This window comes from Pituophis catenifer, unplaced genomic scaffold, assembly GCF_029215685.1.
Source record: "Pituophis catenifer annectens isolate HBS135680 unplaced genomic scaffold, rPitCat1.0.hap2 SCAF_11, whole genome shotgun sequence".
NCBI lineage: Eukaryota > Metazoa > Chordata > Lepidosauria > Squamata > Colubridae > Pituophis > Pituophis catenifer.
In genome coordinates this window covers 12101719-12117197 of record NW_027256891.1, presented here as the reverse complement: position 1 = coordinate 12117197, position 15479 = coordinate 12101719, and the positions used below count along the sequence as shown (strand labels likewise).

At 40.7% G+C, this 15479-nt stretch overlaps 1 protein-coding gene across 1 annotated transcript; it reads left to right on the top strand.

Annotated features, from left to right (window-relative positions):
- The first annotated feature begins 263 nt into the window (after nt 1-263).
- Nucleotides 264-14373, top strand: ITM2A (integral membrane protein 2A). The gene is made up of 6 exons (XM_070951866.1): nt 264-483; nt 7510-7641; nt 8502-8690; nt 10348-10458; nt 11223-11373; nt 13308-14373. Exons 1-6 carry the CDS (start codon nt 400-402, stop codon nt 13394-13396), a joined length of 756 nt encoding a protein of 251 aa, XP_070807967.1. The 5' UTR covers nt 264-399; the 3' UTR covers nt 13397-14373.
- Nucleotides 14374-15479: the final 1106 nt, after the last annotated feature.

The window sequence follows — 15479 nt, the reverse complement described above, 5'->3', positions numbered from 1 at the left end:
GCTGGGGGGGGGGGGAAGGGAGGGAGGAAGAGGGAGACTGAACGCGCGTGCGCACTTCAAGCCTCCAAACCCGGACGGGAGCCAAGACGAGGCGAAAGGCCCGCCTTTCTCTTCCCTGTTCCCAGGGAACGGGTCCTCGCCGCGCGTGCGCATAAAAGCTCACCTTTTATTGGCCTTTCTCTCCCTCCCTCTCTCTCTCTGTCTCTCTCTCTCTCTCCTTGCTTCCGGCCGCAGGCTCCGCCCACCCAGCGAGGGAGGGGCCGCTGCGCAGTTCTCGGAGAGGCATCGACTGCAGCGGCTGGACTCGGCAGAGGCAGAAGCGGCCTCGGTGCGAAGGAGGCTTTCCCCTCATCGACAGCCCTCACAGCCGCCGCCTCTCACGCCCCTCACGCCGCCGCCATGGTGAAGATCGCGTTCCAGTCGCCCTTCGCCCACAAGGACGATCCCAAGAAGGAGGCGGCCGAGGCGCTGGTGGCCGAGCAGGTGAGGAGAAGGAGACGCCGCCGCTGCTGCTGAGGCGACGCCATTTTGTGTCGGGGGCTACCGGCAGCCCCCCCCGGCGCCTTGTCTCCCCCCCCTCCCCGCGGGGCAAAATGGCGGCGGGACCCCTCGGTGTTTCCCTCAGACGCCTCAGGGAGAGAGAGGGTGTGTGTGAGGGATGGGCTTTGTAGTCCTCCGTGTGAGACGGTGGGGGAAATGAGGGACTCCCTCCCCGACGAGGGTCTCGTGACTGGTTCGTTGACCGAAACACCACACGGAAAGTGGGGGGTGGGGAAAATAAATTGCATTTTTATTCGTTAAAATTCCCGCTTGGCCGGTGCAGACGTTGCATACAAGTGAGTGAAATAAACTGGATAAACGGCAATAAAATAATAAGGCTCCTCAGCCCTTTCCTTCCACCACCCCCCAGTCCGCCGGCCAATAGGGCAATGGTTCTTCCTCCCCCTTTTTGCTGGCTGGGGAGGCAAAGCGGGTCGTGTGTATATATGCGGGCGTGCAAGACGTGCGTGCGCGCCTTGCACCGTCACGCGTGCAGTTCTGGGACGTCACGTAACGTGTGGAACCGAAAGGCCGACACCAACAAGGAATCCGAGAGCCGGGCCTGCGCGTATAAAGGGGGCTTCCCGTTCGAAAGTGAGCGAGAATAAAAGGCCTGCCGTTGTTTGCATGGCCTGCAAAATGATTCCCCCCGTTGGGGATCCGTGGAGGCTCATTCATGTCTTTTTTTAAAGTGGTATTTAACGAAGCCACCATGGCACCTTTCTTTGCTTGGGCATCTTTTCCCCCCACTTCATAGTCGTCTGTGCCTATTATTGGTGGATTTGTGTTCTGCCTGCAGGATTTAGTGGGGGAAAGGGGAAGGTGGTACTTTGGTTAGATATTTATAATACACACACACACACACACACACACACACACACACACACACACACACACACACACACACACACAAAGCAGACTTCAGTGTTAGTATGACTAATCCCCTATTGGTGTGAATAGAGTCACAGAGAAGAGCCTTATAAATACCATGTTTCCCTGAAAATAAGACCCCGTCTTACTTTTTTTTTGAACCCTGAAATAAGCGCTTAGCCTTATTGCCATACGCTCAAAAGCTCGATTGGGCTTCTTATCAGGGGATGTCTTATTTTGGGGGAAACAGGGTAGAAGGACATAAATACATTTTCATTGGTAGGATATACTTCCTTCTGCCTAATTTGAGGATCTCCCTGCCTCCCTCCCTTCCTCTCTCCCTCCCTCCCTCTCTCTTAATTCTCCAGTGAACCTGCCCTGGTGGATGATGGGTGGTTGATTCTTCCAGGAAGAAGGCAGAGAAGGGCCTTTAGCTAAATGGGTGGCATATAAATTTAATAAATAAAATGGGTGAAGAGACCGGAATTGCAGGTGGAGTTTTTGTTAATTAGTTCTGGGTTGTTGTTTTTTTATGCTGAGTGGTAGCAGTTCTGCCTTGTCTAGAGGTGGGGCCTAGAGGCATTTTGGGAGATATAAATTAGGCTTGAAAGTGGTGCATTATTTTACATCATAACAGCTTCCCATTCCTTTCTAAATTAAAGTTCCTTTTTAAAAAGTAAGGCATGGAAAGGTAGGAAATGGGAGAGGGGGGTAACATGTTGCCTTGAAGTGAAAATAAAGATAAAAATCTAAAATAATGAAACATGTTATGGGGAGTCGGGTATTAATTTTTTTTCTTACAAAAAGTTTTTTAAAAAACACTTTAATCCTTTTCATGCTTATATAGAAGTAAGTTCCTGGTCTGAAAATAGAATGAGGATACTGTGGATTTCCATCTTTCTTCCTGGTTTGTAGCATTTCCTTAACAGCTTTTTAAGATCCTAGCAATTTCATTAATGATCTCTCCATTGTAACAGCTTTAACCACTTCAAATGTTTCCAGATTATCCTTGTTCCTATTGTTTTGCAAAATGCTAATTATTTGCATGAAAGAGATAAAAAAATTTTTTACAATCAAATACTTTAGTTGACCCTATATGAGAATAACATGTGATCTTTACATTTGTTTCAAAAGGTATTTTAGGAACTATTTCACCTATTAAAAATCATTTTTAAAAAACCTATTAAAAAGTTAGCGATGGCAAGGCTGGGTTAAGATATAATCTCATTGAACATATTAATTCTCCAGGTGGGAACTATGGAAATTAGTGGTTTCTATCTTGGCCTTAGCATGTTTAAATAAATTTGAAGGCCTATATCAAAACTTGCAATTCGCTTTGAAACCTTGGTAGTGCTCCTTCAGAAATGATCCCACATGTTGAAGGATTTTGGGATGCATGCCGGTGGGGATTTTTGACCAAAATTGGAAGGAAGTTTGAAAGATTTTATAAGGCACATAACTAGCAGCACAAAGGAAGCCTAATTCTGTTCTGCTTTCTGATGGGAGAGAAGATTAGGCAAACATGCAGATTAGGCATTCTTTCTGCATGCACATGCAAAGTTCAGAACTGTCTAATCATGCATTTGGTTTGAACAGTTAAAGGAGTCTAAGATGTGCTTATTTTCAGTAGGCATGCTAGTGTATATATATATAAAATCTGCAAAATTATCTGATTTCCTGTGTCTGGCTTCAAAACAACTCTTGAGTCATTCCAGTTTATAAAAAGTAACAGCTGGTTTGTTGACAGTGTACATGTTTGTGACTGATTATGTTTGGAAGTTACTCAAAACATTATTTTCATGCTGCTTGTATATACAGGATAATTTCAGGCAGTTAAAAGCGCCTGATTTGTGACAAGCATTGATGGTTTGTCCCTAATGGCTGAGATTGTATACTTGACTGATATTACATGCTGTTCTCTTTAAAATGCCATGTAAAATGTTTCTACTGCCAAGTGCACAGAAATTGCTCTGTGATGGGTGCTTAAAATTCCTTCATCTTGTCCAAATACATGCCTAAACCCATATAAGAAGTACAAATATGAAATAGTTTTACCATTGGTCCATTTTTCAGAGTGCTGGTGCACACTAACCTCATTCCACTATCTTGTAAAGTTCTGTTTAAGCTCAGGAAATTGTAAAGGTTGTGTAACATCAATTTTTAACTGCTTAAAGAGGAAAAGGTCTAGGACAGCAATTTAGCAGTCACAACTGGGTACCAAAATATAGGCTAGTGGGCTAAAGAACTGCACAGGGACTAGTTATATGTATTCACTCTCTGTGTGTGTGTGTGTGTGTGGGTGTGTGTGTAGATATTAGTGAACTGGTTTTATTTTCATTGTAATACTTCAGCTTATGCAAAGTAAAATCCCTGCACCGAAGAAACTGGGCCAATTTCATAGTGGATTACAGGATGTTTTAAATCCAACCATAATATGCATAACATTCACAATAAAGAGAAGGGTTTTTTTTAGTCTCAGTCTTCATAAGCCCCATTAGATGTAGCATGATTTTTGAAAAAGAATTCCACTATTGATGATTGCCTTGTAACAGTTTTAATGAAAAAAGAAAATCATGGTTTAATATCAGACTTATATGGGATTAGTTCTAACCTTATAGATCAGGGGTGTCAAACTCTATTTCATTGAGGGCCGCATCAGGGTTGTGTTTAACCTCAGGGGGCCAGGATAGGCGTGGCCAGCATGACATCACTTGTTTTGGGGGGGGCGCCTGTGGCAGCCCAAGTGCTCTGCCAGCGAAAACAGGTTCCCAAGCTCCATTTTCAGCTGGGACAGCCTCCTGCATCCCTCCGCCAGAGAAAAAAGAGCTTGGTCATGCGCGGCCTTTGCAAGCTCTGTTTTTGCTGGCAGATGCACCACATGCCGGTCCTTTGCTACTTCCAGGGTGGCCTTGCGGGCCAGATCTAAGTACCCTGTAGGCCAAATCTGGCCCATGAGCCTTGCATTTGACACCCCTGTTATATAACTTTAAATACACAATGGTGTTTCAGTATTATATATAGATCCATATTTTAAAATGGGGACATTCAACTTTTTTCAACTGGTGGGCCTCTTGGGATTTTTTTTTTAAATCCTTGATCAACTTGCCTATTTACAGAATCCCTGTTAAATCTCAATTTCAAAGCAGTATTGTCAAAATGCTGCAACTATTTGAACACTTTTTTTCAAGTTGTTTTCTTTTATTCTTTTTCTGGACAGATGTGTGCTTTCCAAACAAAACAATGGTTGAATCCTCTCTTTTTTTTAAATTTTTTTTTGTTTCCTAAATGTACGGTATGTCTTGGATACGAAGATGAAACTGGAAGTTGGATCTCTGTTTTGCAGTAGGCAGATTTCCCATCTTAAAGTCATAAATTACTGCATGTAAAGTGGGATGGGCCAGACATGTTGGCAGTGCCTAGAGAGGTATCTTCAAGCACAGTAATGCCTTTGGACTTTATGTTGGCCACATCAGTCTTAAGCTGTGTACCTAAGCATGTTGTATACGAAGGCCAGCTCTGTGTCACACCCAGGATTTCCCTTAGCAGAACACGATAAAGATCAAATGTTACTTAACCCAGTAGTAGTTTGATTAGACAGCCTTAGTTTCCTGTCTGGTGGCCAGACAAGAGGCAACTTGGGTTTAGGGAGCCCTGTCAAACATCAGATAGGAAAGTTGCTTTATTTGTTGTCACAGATGTTTCCTGTGCGCCTAATCTACTTTTGTATTAAATCAAATGACAACCTGCTGAGCCAAAATGTGCACGTAGTATCTCTTCTCTCCCTCCCCACCCCCAAATCTCCTCCAATAACAATCAGGAGACCTGCTTTTCCAGTATGTTGCAATTCAATCTGAAGCTTCTGCAAGCACAAAAGCATTGTTCTGGTTTATCTTAGCAATTTAGCAGTTGTGAGTTTTCATACAAATCACCAGTGGCAGCAATAGGACAGGGTTGGGTTCCAAGTAAACAGAGCTGCAGTTAAAGTATCATGGTGTTCAATAAACTTCCGTTTTTCTCACCAGTGGCCAAAGTTGTTTTCTCTTAGTTGAACCTACTTCACAGCTATGGTGGTGAGAAAACACTGTCTATTGATGAGTTTCTGAATAAAGAATAAGATAAAGCTACTAAATAAATATTAGAAGACATTTCTTTAACATTTGAGACATAGGATATGGAAGTACCGGTATAAAATAGTCCTCAACATCTGACCATAATTTGGACTGGAATTTCCATCGCAAAACAATGCAATCTTAAATCAGGATATCACAGGGATTGACAATAGTAATCCCTGCACTGCCTATTAGGATAGGTATCAGAGCATTACGAGTTAAGTGGGTATGTACCCCAATCCGAACCATTCTGGGCTTGGTTGCTCCCAGTCCTGATCCATAATAAGGCAAGAGTCTTGGATCTTCCAATTCCACCCTCCTATCTCTCCCCCACCCCCCCCTTCCATCTTTGTCCTTTGGCTGCCCTGCAGCCTGCCTTGAGGGACAGCAAGCACCCAGGACCATGTGGTTTTGGGATTGCTTGCTGGGGGCCGGAAAGCACAGCGCCCCAGCCAGTGCCAACAACCATTTGTCCAGCTGCTTTCTCTCCCAGTTCCCTGCCCGACCTTGTTCTGGCCTGAGGCCTTAACCACTATGCCAATCTTGTTCTGATAATGTTTATAATACTGGATTTTCTAACTTCATAAAAAAAAGGCCTTACAGAAAGTGAAAATTAAAAAGAAGTTAATCTTCAAATGTTTATTGTGGGAATTTTGTTACAGATCTTCAAATATACTTTTTGGAGCCTTTGTTCTATTTCATAAATCATCAGAGACTTTCAGATTGAATGATCCAAGTAATAAAATATTTCTTAGGCAGGGATACTTAACTACCTTGAACGTTGAAATGCTGTATTAGCATTTGTGTCAGTTGCTGATAAAGAAGTTGTGGTTGGGAATTTCTAGTGAAGTATAAAGAATTCTATGTTTCTTGCTTACACAGATAGCTTTTATTTTGTTTCATTCTAGGTCAGCTTAATGGTTCCAGACAAGTTGCAACATGATTTTTTTAATGCCTGACTTTTGATTACAATACTTGTGTAGCCAGTATCACATTTAAAGCAGCATTTTTTTTTAAAAAAAACCGATTTTTTCAGGATAATCAGTTATCTGAATAAAATCACCTTCATACTTTGTATTTTAGCCATATGGACTCTTCATGAGTTGTTGATAGTTGTGGAATACATGTACAATTGTTTTAATATGGTAAATTCAAGTGAAATCTAGGCCTTTAATTTGTTGAAGCTCAAATAATTGCAATGGTTAGCATTGTTCATTGAAACACAAATCTGCGTGAGCAGCATATATTGGGTGCTAGAGAACTGTAGCTTTTTTTTTGCTTCATAGAACTCTTTTTTGTTGGTTATTTGCAGTTCCTCTTTTAACCAGTTGCAAAAAACCCCCACATAATTACAAAGAATTCTAAAAATGCTTCCTCTTCACAGCCATCATGAACTTGTGCTGTAGGATGGATAGTTAAAGATAGATAGAAACCAGACAGTAATTGTAGGAAATGGAGTATCTGTTCTGAACTAGAAACAACTATTTCTTGCCTCAAATTGCAACGAAGTATTCTAATGAAACTTACATTTTTTAAAAGCCTGAGTAATCCTGGAGGATGAATAGAAATTCAACAACTTTTGTGATAATAATCTAATTGTCAAAAATTCATTCTAATTCTCACTCAGTGCCATGGTGAAAAATCTATAGTCTCTTGATGGAAAAATCAGAAAAAAGCATTTACATTACGTGACTTGGCAGCTGGATTTGTGAAGCATGAGAAATAGTTTTTTCTTTTGTTTTATCTTGTTTGTTTTGTTTTGCTTTATCTTGTCCTCTTCGAAGAAGACCTTTCACACCAAGTGGAATGCGAGTTGAATCTTATCTTTGTATTTGGGGCAAACACTGTAACCTTGAGCCAAAATCCTGTTGTGTCTCATATTATCTTTCACTTGGGAGGGTAATGTCACCCTATTGATTCAAGGAAAATAGTAATTTCATCTCTTAAGACAATAGAAAATTTAAAACAACTTTTTCTCTATGTTTTCAAGGACCCAGAAGTTGCAACACACAACCGTGAAGGTTCCTCTGGAAGATGTCTGCTGACTCTTTTGGGACTTGCTTTCATTTTAGCTGGAGTAGTGGTTGGGGGAGCCTGCATCTACAAATTTTTCATGCCAAAGGTATTGGAGACTTGATTATTATCCCACTTATTTCTGAGCTTATTTCCCCGATTTTTAATTGCTTTAGTCTGACTCTAGGCATCATATATTCAACAATATGCACAGTAAGGATGGGAAGCTAGTCCTTGAAGATCTTCCAAAATAATCTACTTTTTACAATCTCCTGGAAGGAAATGAAGGAGCCATCATGATCAAAGGGAATAAACTACTTCTTAGGAGCGGGATACCAATAAAAATGCCTCCTTTTGGGTGGTCGTTCCTTGATAAGAGATCCTTAATGTTCATATAGTGTATATTGGAAGGCAGATTCTCCCCAAATAGGTGGGTCCAAAGGTAGCCAGTTCTCAGTCTCACAAGGCTTTATAGGTGATAACTCGTACCTTAAGTGGCAGCAAAGAACATGCTATAACAAATGTTCCATGCTGCAGTGTTATCCAGTGGTCAGCTCTATGCCACACCTGTTGAAATTTCTGGATCATCTTTAAGGATAGCTCCGTATAAAGCAAATTACAGTGTTTTGTGTGACCAGTCATTTCCCCTATTTTATGTTCTCTGCATAAGCAAATGGCTTGAGAAGGAAGTTTCCTTTATGTTCCTCCTTTGTGTTTGGTGAGCCAAAAAAACTTACTTGTTAACATATTCCTGTCCTTTTCCAGATAGCGGTCAGTGCCCATCATGGCAGATCCCTCCTGTGGTCTTCCAGAATCCAGTAATGTTGATATGTGCAGAGGTTGTGGGAAAAATGGAATTAGTAGCACTTTCTTTGCTCATTCAGGGGAAACTGCTTCAGCAATTCCAGGACAGTTGAATTAAATTAATTTAAATGAGTATTATAGCTGGCGATTTCTCCTTTTTTAAAGAACAAAATGTTCCGTGGTCAAATGTGTTACGTGGGAGAAGACAATCAGAACCAGGCAGCGGAGCCATATTTCCTGCCCATCGCTGAAGAAGCTGATATCAGAGAAACAGATAACATTGCCATCATTGATGTACCTGTTCCAAAATTCTCTGACAGTGACCCAGCAGCGATAGTGCATGATTTTGACAGAGTGAGTCCTCCTTGTGGGTTCTTTTTATTCTTTCTTTTGGTAAAAGTTTTGATGAAGTCTTCTTAATATGTGATTGGCTTTTTATGCTCCCCCCCTTTTTTTTCAGGATTAAAGTCTGGTAGTCTCTCCCCCCCCCCCATTTTTAAGTGCCAGCAATGTGTGTGCTAAATGTAAAACAATATTTATTAGTGCTTTCTGGGAGAAATTTCAAAGTAAGAGCCCTAATTGCACAAACAAATTCGAAGAAAAATTTGTATTGCCAAATGGAGGAGAAACGATTCCTTCTTCAAAGCAGAAGGGAGGTTTTCATTAAACAGATGTCCCCCAATGAGTTTGGCCTGTAACTCCCATCATTTCTAATCATTGCTGGAACTGGTGGGTGTAGGTTGGGAACATGCCAAGTTGGGATAGCTGCCTTTGCCTATAGCATTGCCCATTGATACAAAGGCAGGGAAATGCCTTGGGGAAAGAACCTAGAGGCTGCTAGGAAAAGACCAGGTGCAGAAGAAGCATGCAGTAAGGCCAGAAGGGGAGAGTCTTACAAAGAGATTCCCCTCCCCGGAGTATAAGAGGGAGAAGAGGCAAGCTGCAGAGATTCTCAAAACTTATTTTATGGCCTGTCTTATTAAAACGTAGTTTTAGTCTTGTGGAATCTTGTTTCCTCATTTGGTCTACCTTAAAGGGCTGAAACCCCAGTTCTACATGCAGTTGGCTGGGAATAACAAGCGCTTATTTCTGAAAGCACAGTTGCCGTTCACAAAAATACACTGTGCACAGGCTTAGACATGCTTAGCACAGCCAATTAACCAGCAGGCCTTATATGGGACTGCTGCCTTATTATGTCTAAGCAGTAATCCTGTGAAATATTTATAGTCATTTCCAGTCAGTGTTAAGATAACTGCAAAGCAAAATTACAAGTTTGGAAACCCTAGAAAAGATATGGTTCTCTTCTTTACTTCCTTGTTTCTTGTAATTTAGTCCCTAGCATATTAGAAAGGCAGGTTAGTTTCAGTGCTTTTCATTATCTGAGAATATTGCAAGTGGAAAAGATCCAGTATTGGCCTCCATTTTACCCTCTATTTTTAACCTGATTCATTCTTGATCAGTCAATTGTCTTGGATTTTCATACTATGTAGGCTCTCATTCAACAATTGGATCTTGTGATAATCCCGTACTTAAATACACCATCCCACACCCTTAATGCAGCTTGTCCCTCCTGGCACCTTGATATATGTTGGATCTGCAGTTCTCAGCTGGCTGTTTTACATAAAAGTGCTACTGATATAACGTAATTCTCTCCCCCTTAAACATGAATTTTAAGTCAAAGTTCATGTGATCTACAGAAAGCAAGTCTTCAACATTTCTCTCAGGAGTTTTATCATTTTCTTGGCCGGTGTTGGGTTTCAAAAATGAAATGTGTTTACAGATTGCTCCTTGTGAGGATAGCTTCCTATTGAGAACTTTCTCGCATTAAAAAAGAACAATTTGGGGATGTAGCATTATACTTCAAAGTTTATTTCTGTTTTCAAATCAATTATTAATTTTGTGGCAGTAAAACACATATTTCTCTTTTACAAAGGGCTGGTTTGAAACAACTGGCAGGACTGAAAATCCATCCTCTCTTACTGGACTTTTTTTTCTCCTTATATTCTTGTAGCTCCTGACAGCCTACCTTGATCTCCAGCTTGGTAATTGCTATGTGATTCCTCTGAACACCTCTATTGTTATGCCACCACGGAACCTGATAGATCTTTTCGCAAAATTAGCGGTAGGTATCACTCAGATGGAGCATGGAAATATATGTGTATTCTTACTGCAGTGCACATCTGTATGGCGAAAGTTTAGAACAACCATGTTGCGTCATTTCCAGAATTGCTGTAATGAAAGGTCACCAACTTGTGACCTTTAAGATCTTGTGCAAGCTGATGAGTTGGCATTTTTAAATCATAAAAGTCTGAAGCATCTGAAGTTGTGGGCACTCTAAAGCATGGTTCCTTTAGAGCAGGGGTGTCAAACAAGCGTCGTGTGACGTATTGGGACCCTTCACTACACCGGTGTGGGATATGAGTTTGACACCCCTGCTTTATTTATTTATTGATTGATTGATTGATTGATTGATTGTTTATTGTTTATTGTTTATTGATTGATTTGTTTATATGCCCTTTCTCCGGAGACTCAGGGCGGCTTACAATGCGTTAAGCAATAGCCTTCATACTTTTGTATATACCTGCTTAATAGGGCTTTCGGCCCCCCCAAGCAGTGTTCTTTTGTATACAAAGTCAGCTTATTGCCCCCACAATCCGGGTCCTCATTTTACCTACCTCAAAAGGATGGAAGGCTGAGTCAACCTTGAGCCTGGTAAGATTTGAACTTGCAGTAATTGCAGGCAGCTGGTACTATTTAACAGCACTTTAGTCTGCTGCGCCAACAAGGCTCTTTAGAGTGTCCTCAATCCCTTCATGTGTAACTGCTCTTGGTTGAATAATCACAAATGTCTGTATTAAGAATGGTATTTTTCCCACACACACACAGACGGGTTCCTACTTGCCTCAGACTTATCTTGTTCGTGAGGAAATGGTTGTGACTGAAGAGATTGATAATGTGTCGGATCTGGGTGTCTTCATTTATCAGCTCTGTGTAGGGAAGGAAACCTTCAGACTTCAGCGCAGAGAGAAGCTCATTGGTGAGTATTTTATTTTGAATTGTTACTGCATTTCAGGATATGAAAAAGAAACCAAAGGAAAAGGGAAAATTGACGAGCATTTGAGAATCGACTTTTGTATGATTTTCTATCTTAAGGAGGAAAGCTGCCATGGGAATAATAAAAGTTCAGTAAACAAGGGAGTTTGTTAAATGGAGGGATTTTCCACCAGGAATTACCCACTAGGGCCCAGCTATTATTCCTGATGAGCCCTAAACTTTAAATTCAACTTTAGTTAACCCCAAATTCTGCTTTCTAGGCGCAGTCAAGCCTTACAGAATAAAGAACCATTTCTATATCTTCAGTCAGACAGAAGAGAGCAAATGTTCTCAGGACGTGAGGCTGCTATAAGATTTAAATAGTGGTGCCAGATAGATTAGCAGTGATTTCCTGGCTGATCCTTTTTTGGGTATGGGATAGGGTGTGGTGAGAAGGAATGTAACTTGGTTTCCTTAGTATTGGCTAACGAAATGAAGGGAAGGGCATGTTACATAATACTGGAGCACCCAATTTTATACCATTCTGCACCGTCAGCTTATAAAGACTTTTAAACTAAGAGCAAAGTGTTTGGTTCTGCTTTAAATACATTGACCTAGAGTTGGTTTTTTTAATTACCTGTGTAATCCTGCTTGCTCCTATTTTAAATACTTTTAATGTGGACATATGTATTCCAAACAGCTGAGGTGATTTACACAGCCATTTTGCCCATGTGGGCACTCATATTCATGCCCCAGATGGCTTCCCTAAATCCTTTCAGCATCCTTGCTGAGTACTTTAATCCATCCCCTTCTGAAAATTGCCACTTGCCTCTTGAAAGCTAATGTTTGAGAGTGGACTTAGGCTCACTGCAGAGTCACTCCTGCCAGATTGAATTAGCAGGTCACAGTCAAGTCACTGTGAGTACTGAATAATAGCACCATACTTTCAGCATACGAAATAATATAGAAAAGCGATGGCCATATTTGCAAGTTCATGTTCATTCTCTTACTACAAGGGTCAGCAGTAGGGGACATTTTGATACATGCTATCCTCAAGTGCCATTTAAGGATCTCTTAAATAGATGACCATTTCTTGCGAGATTTTGCTTGTGATCACCAGTGCTGTAGAAAAACAAAGTAGGGGAAATTTGCAAAGTATGATTTCTAGAATTCTTTCTACCCCTTTTACCAGCAGTGAAGGGATTACTTATTTTTTTTTCCCTTCTCTGTGTTAAATTAATGTGTTTTCTGTACATTACATGAGTGTATGTGCATTGGGAAACAAAGGGCAGGCGGCATAGGATTTGCTTTCAAACACATAATGGGGGTTTATTTTGTGGATCAGCAAATTCTGAGTTACATTGGAGGGATGTTTTTCTTTGCAATTCCTGATCAGAACAGACCTCTTTTTAAACTCCACTTTTCTTTTGCTGGGCTTCTTCCTTTACCTCCAATTTGCTCCCATTCTGTTCTGTTTCTGGGGAATTAAACTACAGGCGGCATCTTGAGCCCCTTCACTGGCTTCTAACATTCCATTAAGATGGAAACAATAAAAAGCTAATGATAGCTTAAAGATGCCACTTTGCATTCCATGTTGCAATCTTAGCCCCACCAATGTCCAAAGAATGATGTTTATGGTGATGACACTTTTAACAATAACTGAACATAGTTTTCCTGGGTATTTTTTCCTTCATTGACCTATAGCTCCAGTATGCATCCCTAAGCAATTTCAGTCAGTTTTTCAAGCTTAACTTTTAAAATGTATAGACTTCAGTTTCCAGAATTCCACAGTCTGCATGTTTTGGGAAGCCATTCATGCTGGATGACTGAATTTAAAACAACATCTTGTAGTCTATGGAAAGAGAAATCTGTTCTATCTGACCTGCTCCTGTTCCCTGAATAAATTGGCATTGGGTTTTTTTCCCCCTGTCTTTCTAGGCCTTCAAAAACGTTCCGCTGAAAAGTGCCACATAATCCGACACTTTGAAAACGTGTTTATTGTTGAAACCAAGTTCTGTCAGCAATGAAAAGTACAGGGCGTAAAATGACAATCACGCATCTTCATTCAAGATCCAAGCTTTACATCTTCAGTTTCAAAATTAAATGTGCAGTGATAATCAAAAGCCTTATGTTTCCTTTCTGTGAATTGCTTAGATGAAAAGAAAAACCCTTTTAAATCCACAATAGGCTTTTTTTTTTTTTTTGAAATATGTGGTGCTGCTAATTTTTTCAGCTCCTTCAATTTTGAATAGTAACATTTTAAAATGGATTATCCTCTTAAAACATCTGTATGTCTGTTTTAGACTGAAGAAAATTGAAATCCAAATACCAGTTCCTCCATAAACATGTAATCAATTCATTACTTGACTCTTTCACAAAAACTAATACATTAATCTAGTTTGCACATTGGTTTCTAGGTTCATAAAATTGTTCTGCACTTGGTTTTCCATTAGGGAAACAAAAAGTAAAAGACACACCAAAATTTTAAGGGTTTTATTTAAACTTCATTTGTGAAGCATGTAACTTTAACCTTGGTAATCATAAGCAGCTAACATTGCTTTTTTCATTTTGTGCAATTACTGTATTAAATTTGTATGTATATTTGGAGCCTATCTTGAGCTGACCTTATTACTTTTAATTCCTCCCTCCTGTTTGTTGTGATATTTAGTTGTATAGTCAAGCACATTTATTCTTAAAAGCTTTTACATTGGTATTTTGGGTTACTGGACCTACTTAACATCTTAAATACAAAGGTATGCGATTAACATTTTTATTAGGTCCAGTTTTCAGTGTTTCCATAACTATAAAATTCCTATCTTGTGAAACTTCTAGAGCAGAGCTTACGAGCAAGTTACCACTATTACTGCAGAGAATTTATCCTTGTTTGGGATTGTGGTCTGAGTTGGTAAAGGGATTTCTAGAGAGCTGCAAACTGAGTATTTTATAAGGGACTTTATATTTCACACAGATTGTGCAACCCTCTAATAAATGTTTCTCTTAAGATGATAGTGGTGGCTTCCATTTTGTTCTGACTGCGAAAAATTGGGGAAAGGGCCTATTTAACAAGGTTTGTGAACTGTTCTAGCATTGACACGGGTCTCGGATTTCTTTAGTTGTCCATTGACAACTTCGAGTTTCAACTTCAGTGTGAGTCCATAGGCTCCTGAAAGGTGCACATGGCTGTAGTGGGATATTCTGTTCATTCCAAAGTTATTGCTTAGTTCTTCAGTGACAAAGTAATGACCGAGTAAAACCTCTAATCATTAAGTATTAGATTTCCATTTCAGTGGATTTCAAAAATGAAGCTAGTGCAGCAGTCCCCAACCGTTGCTGCTTGGTGGCCCAGCTGGAGGGCGATGGGAGCCGGGTCGCCATTCACGCAAGTGAAGCTGTGTGCAGGAGTGTGTGCACTGGCCCATCTCACGCAAGTGGCGCTACACACATATGCGCCAGCCCACCTCTTGTGCAGCCCAGTTCCTAAGTCATGGCCTGGTAGTGGGCTGCAGCCCAGAGGTTGGGGACCCCCTGCACTAGTGGATAGTTCCAAGAAAAAAAAAAGCGTGCCTTTGTGATTTGTACAATTTATGTTGCAGAATTCAGTTTTCTGTTGGGAAGAGCTGTGATTTGTTAGCCATAAAACCTCTACAGTGGATTTGCGTCATCATCTCCTTTCTTGAATACTAATGCAAAATCCTCTAGGCCATCTTAGTCACAACAGAGCGTGCGAGTTTCCTAAGCTGTATGCTTTCATTTGGCCCTTTAAAAAGATGTTAGTGTAATTCCAGATGGTACTTCTGTATTGGGAGTGCGTAGTCTTGGTAGTAAGGGAATTAATTAAATCTCATGTTTTTTGTTACATGGTGCCTATTGTGTAGAACCTGTAAACAATTACCGTTTATTAATCATAATTTGAGGGACGTGGTGGCTAAGATGCTGAGCTTGTCGATCGAAAGGTTGGCGGTTCATTGGTTCGAATCCCTAGTGCCGCCTAGTGGGGTGAGTTCTAGTTACTTGTCCCAGCTTCTGCCAACCTAGCAATTCGAAAGCACATAAAAATGCAAGTAGAAAAATAGGGACCACCTTTGGTGGGATGGTAACAGCGTTCCGTGC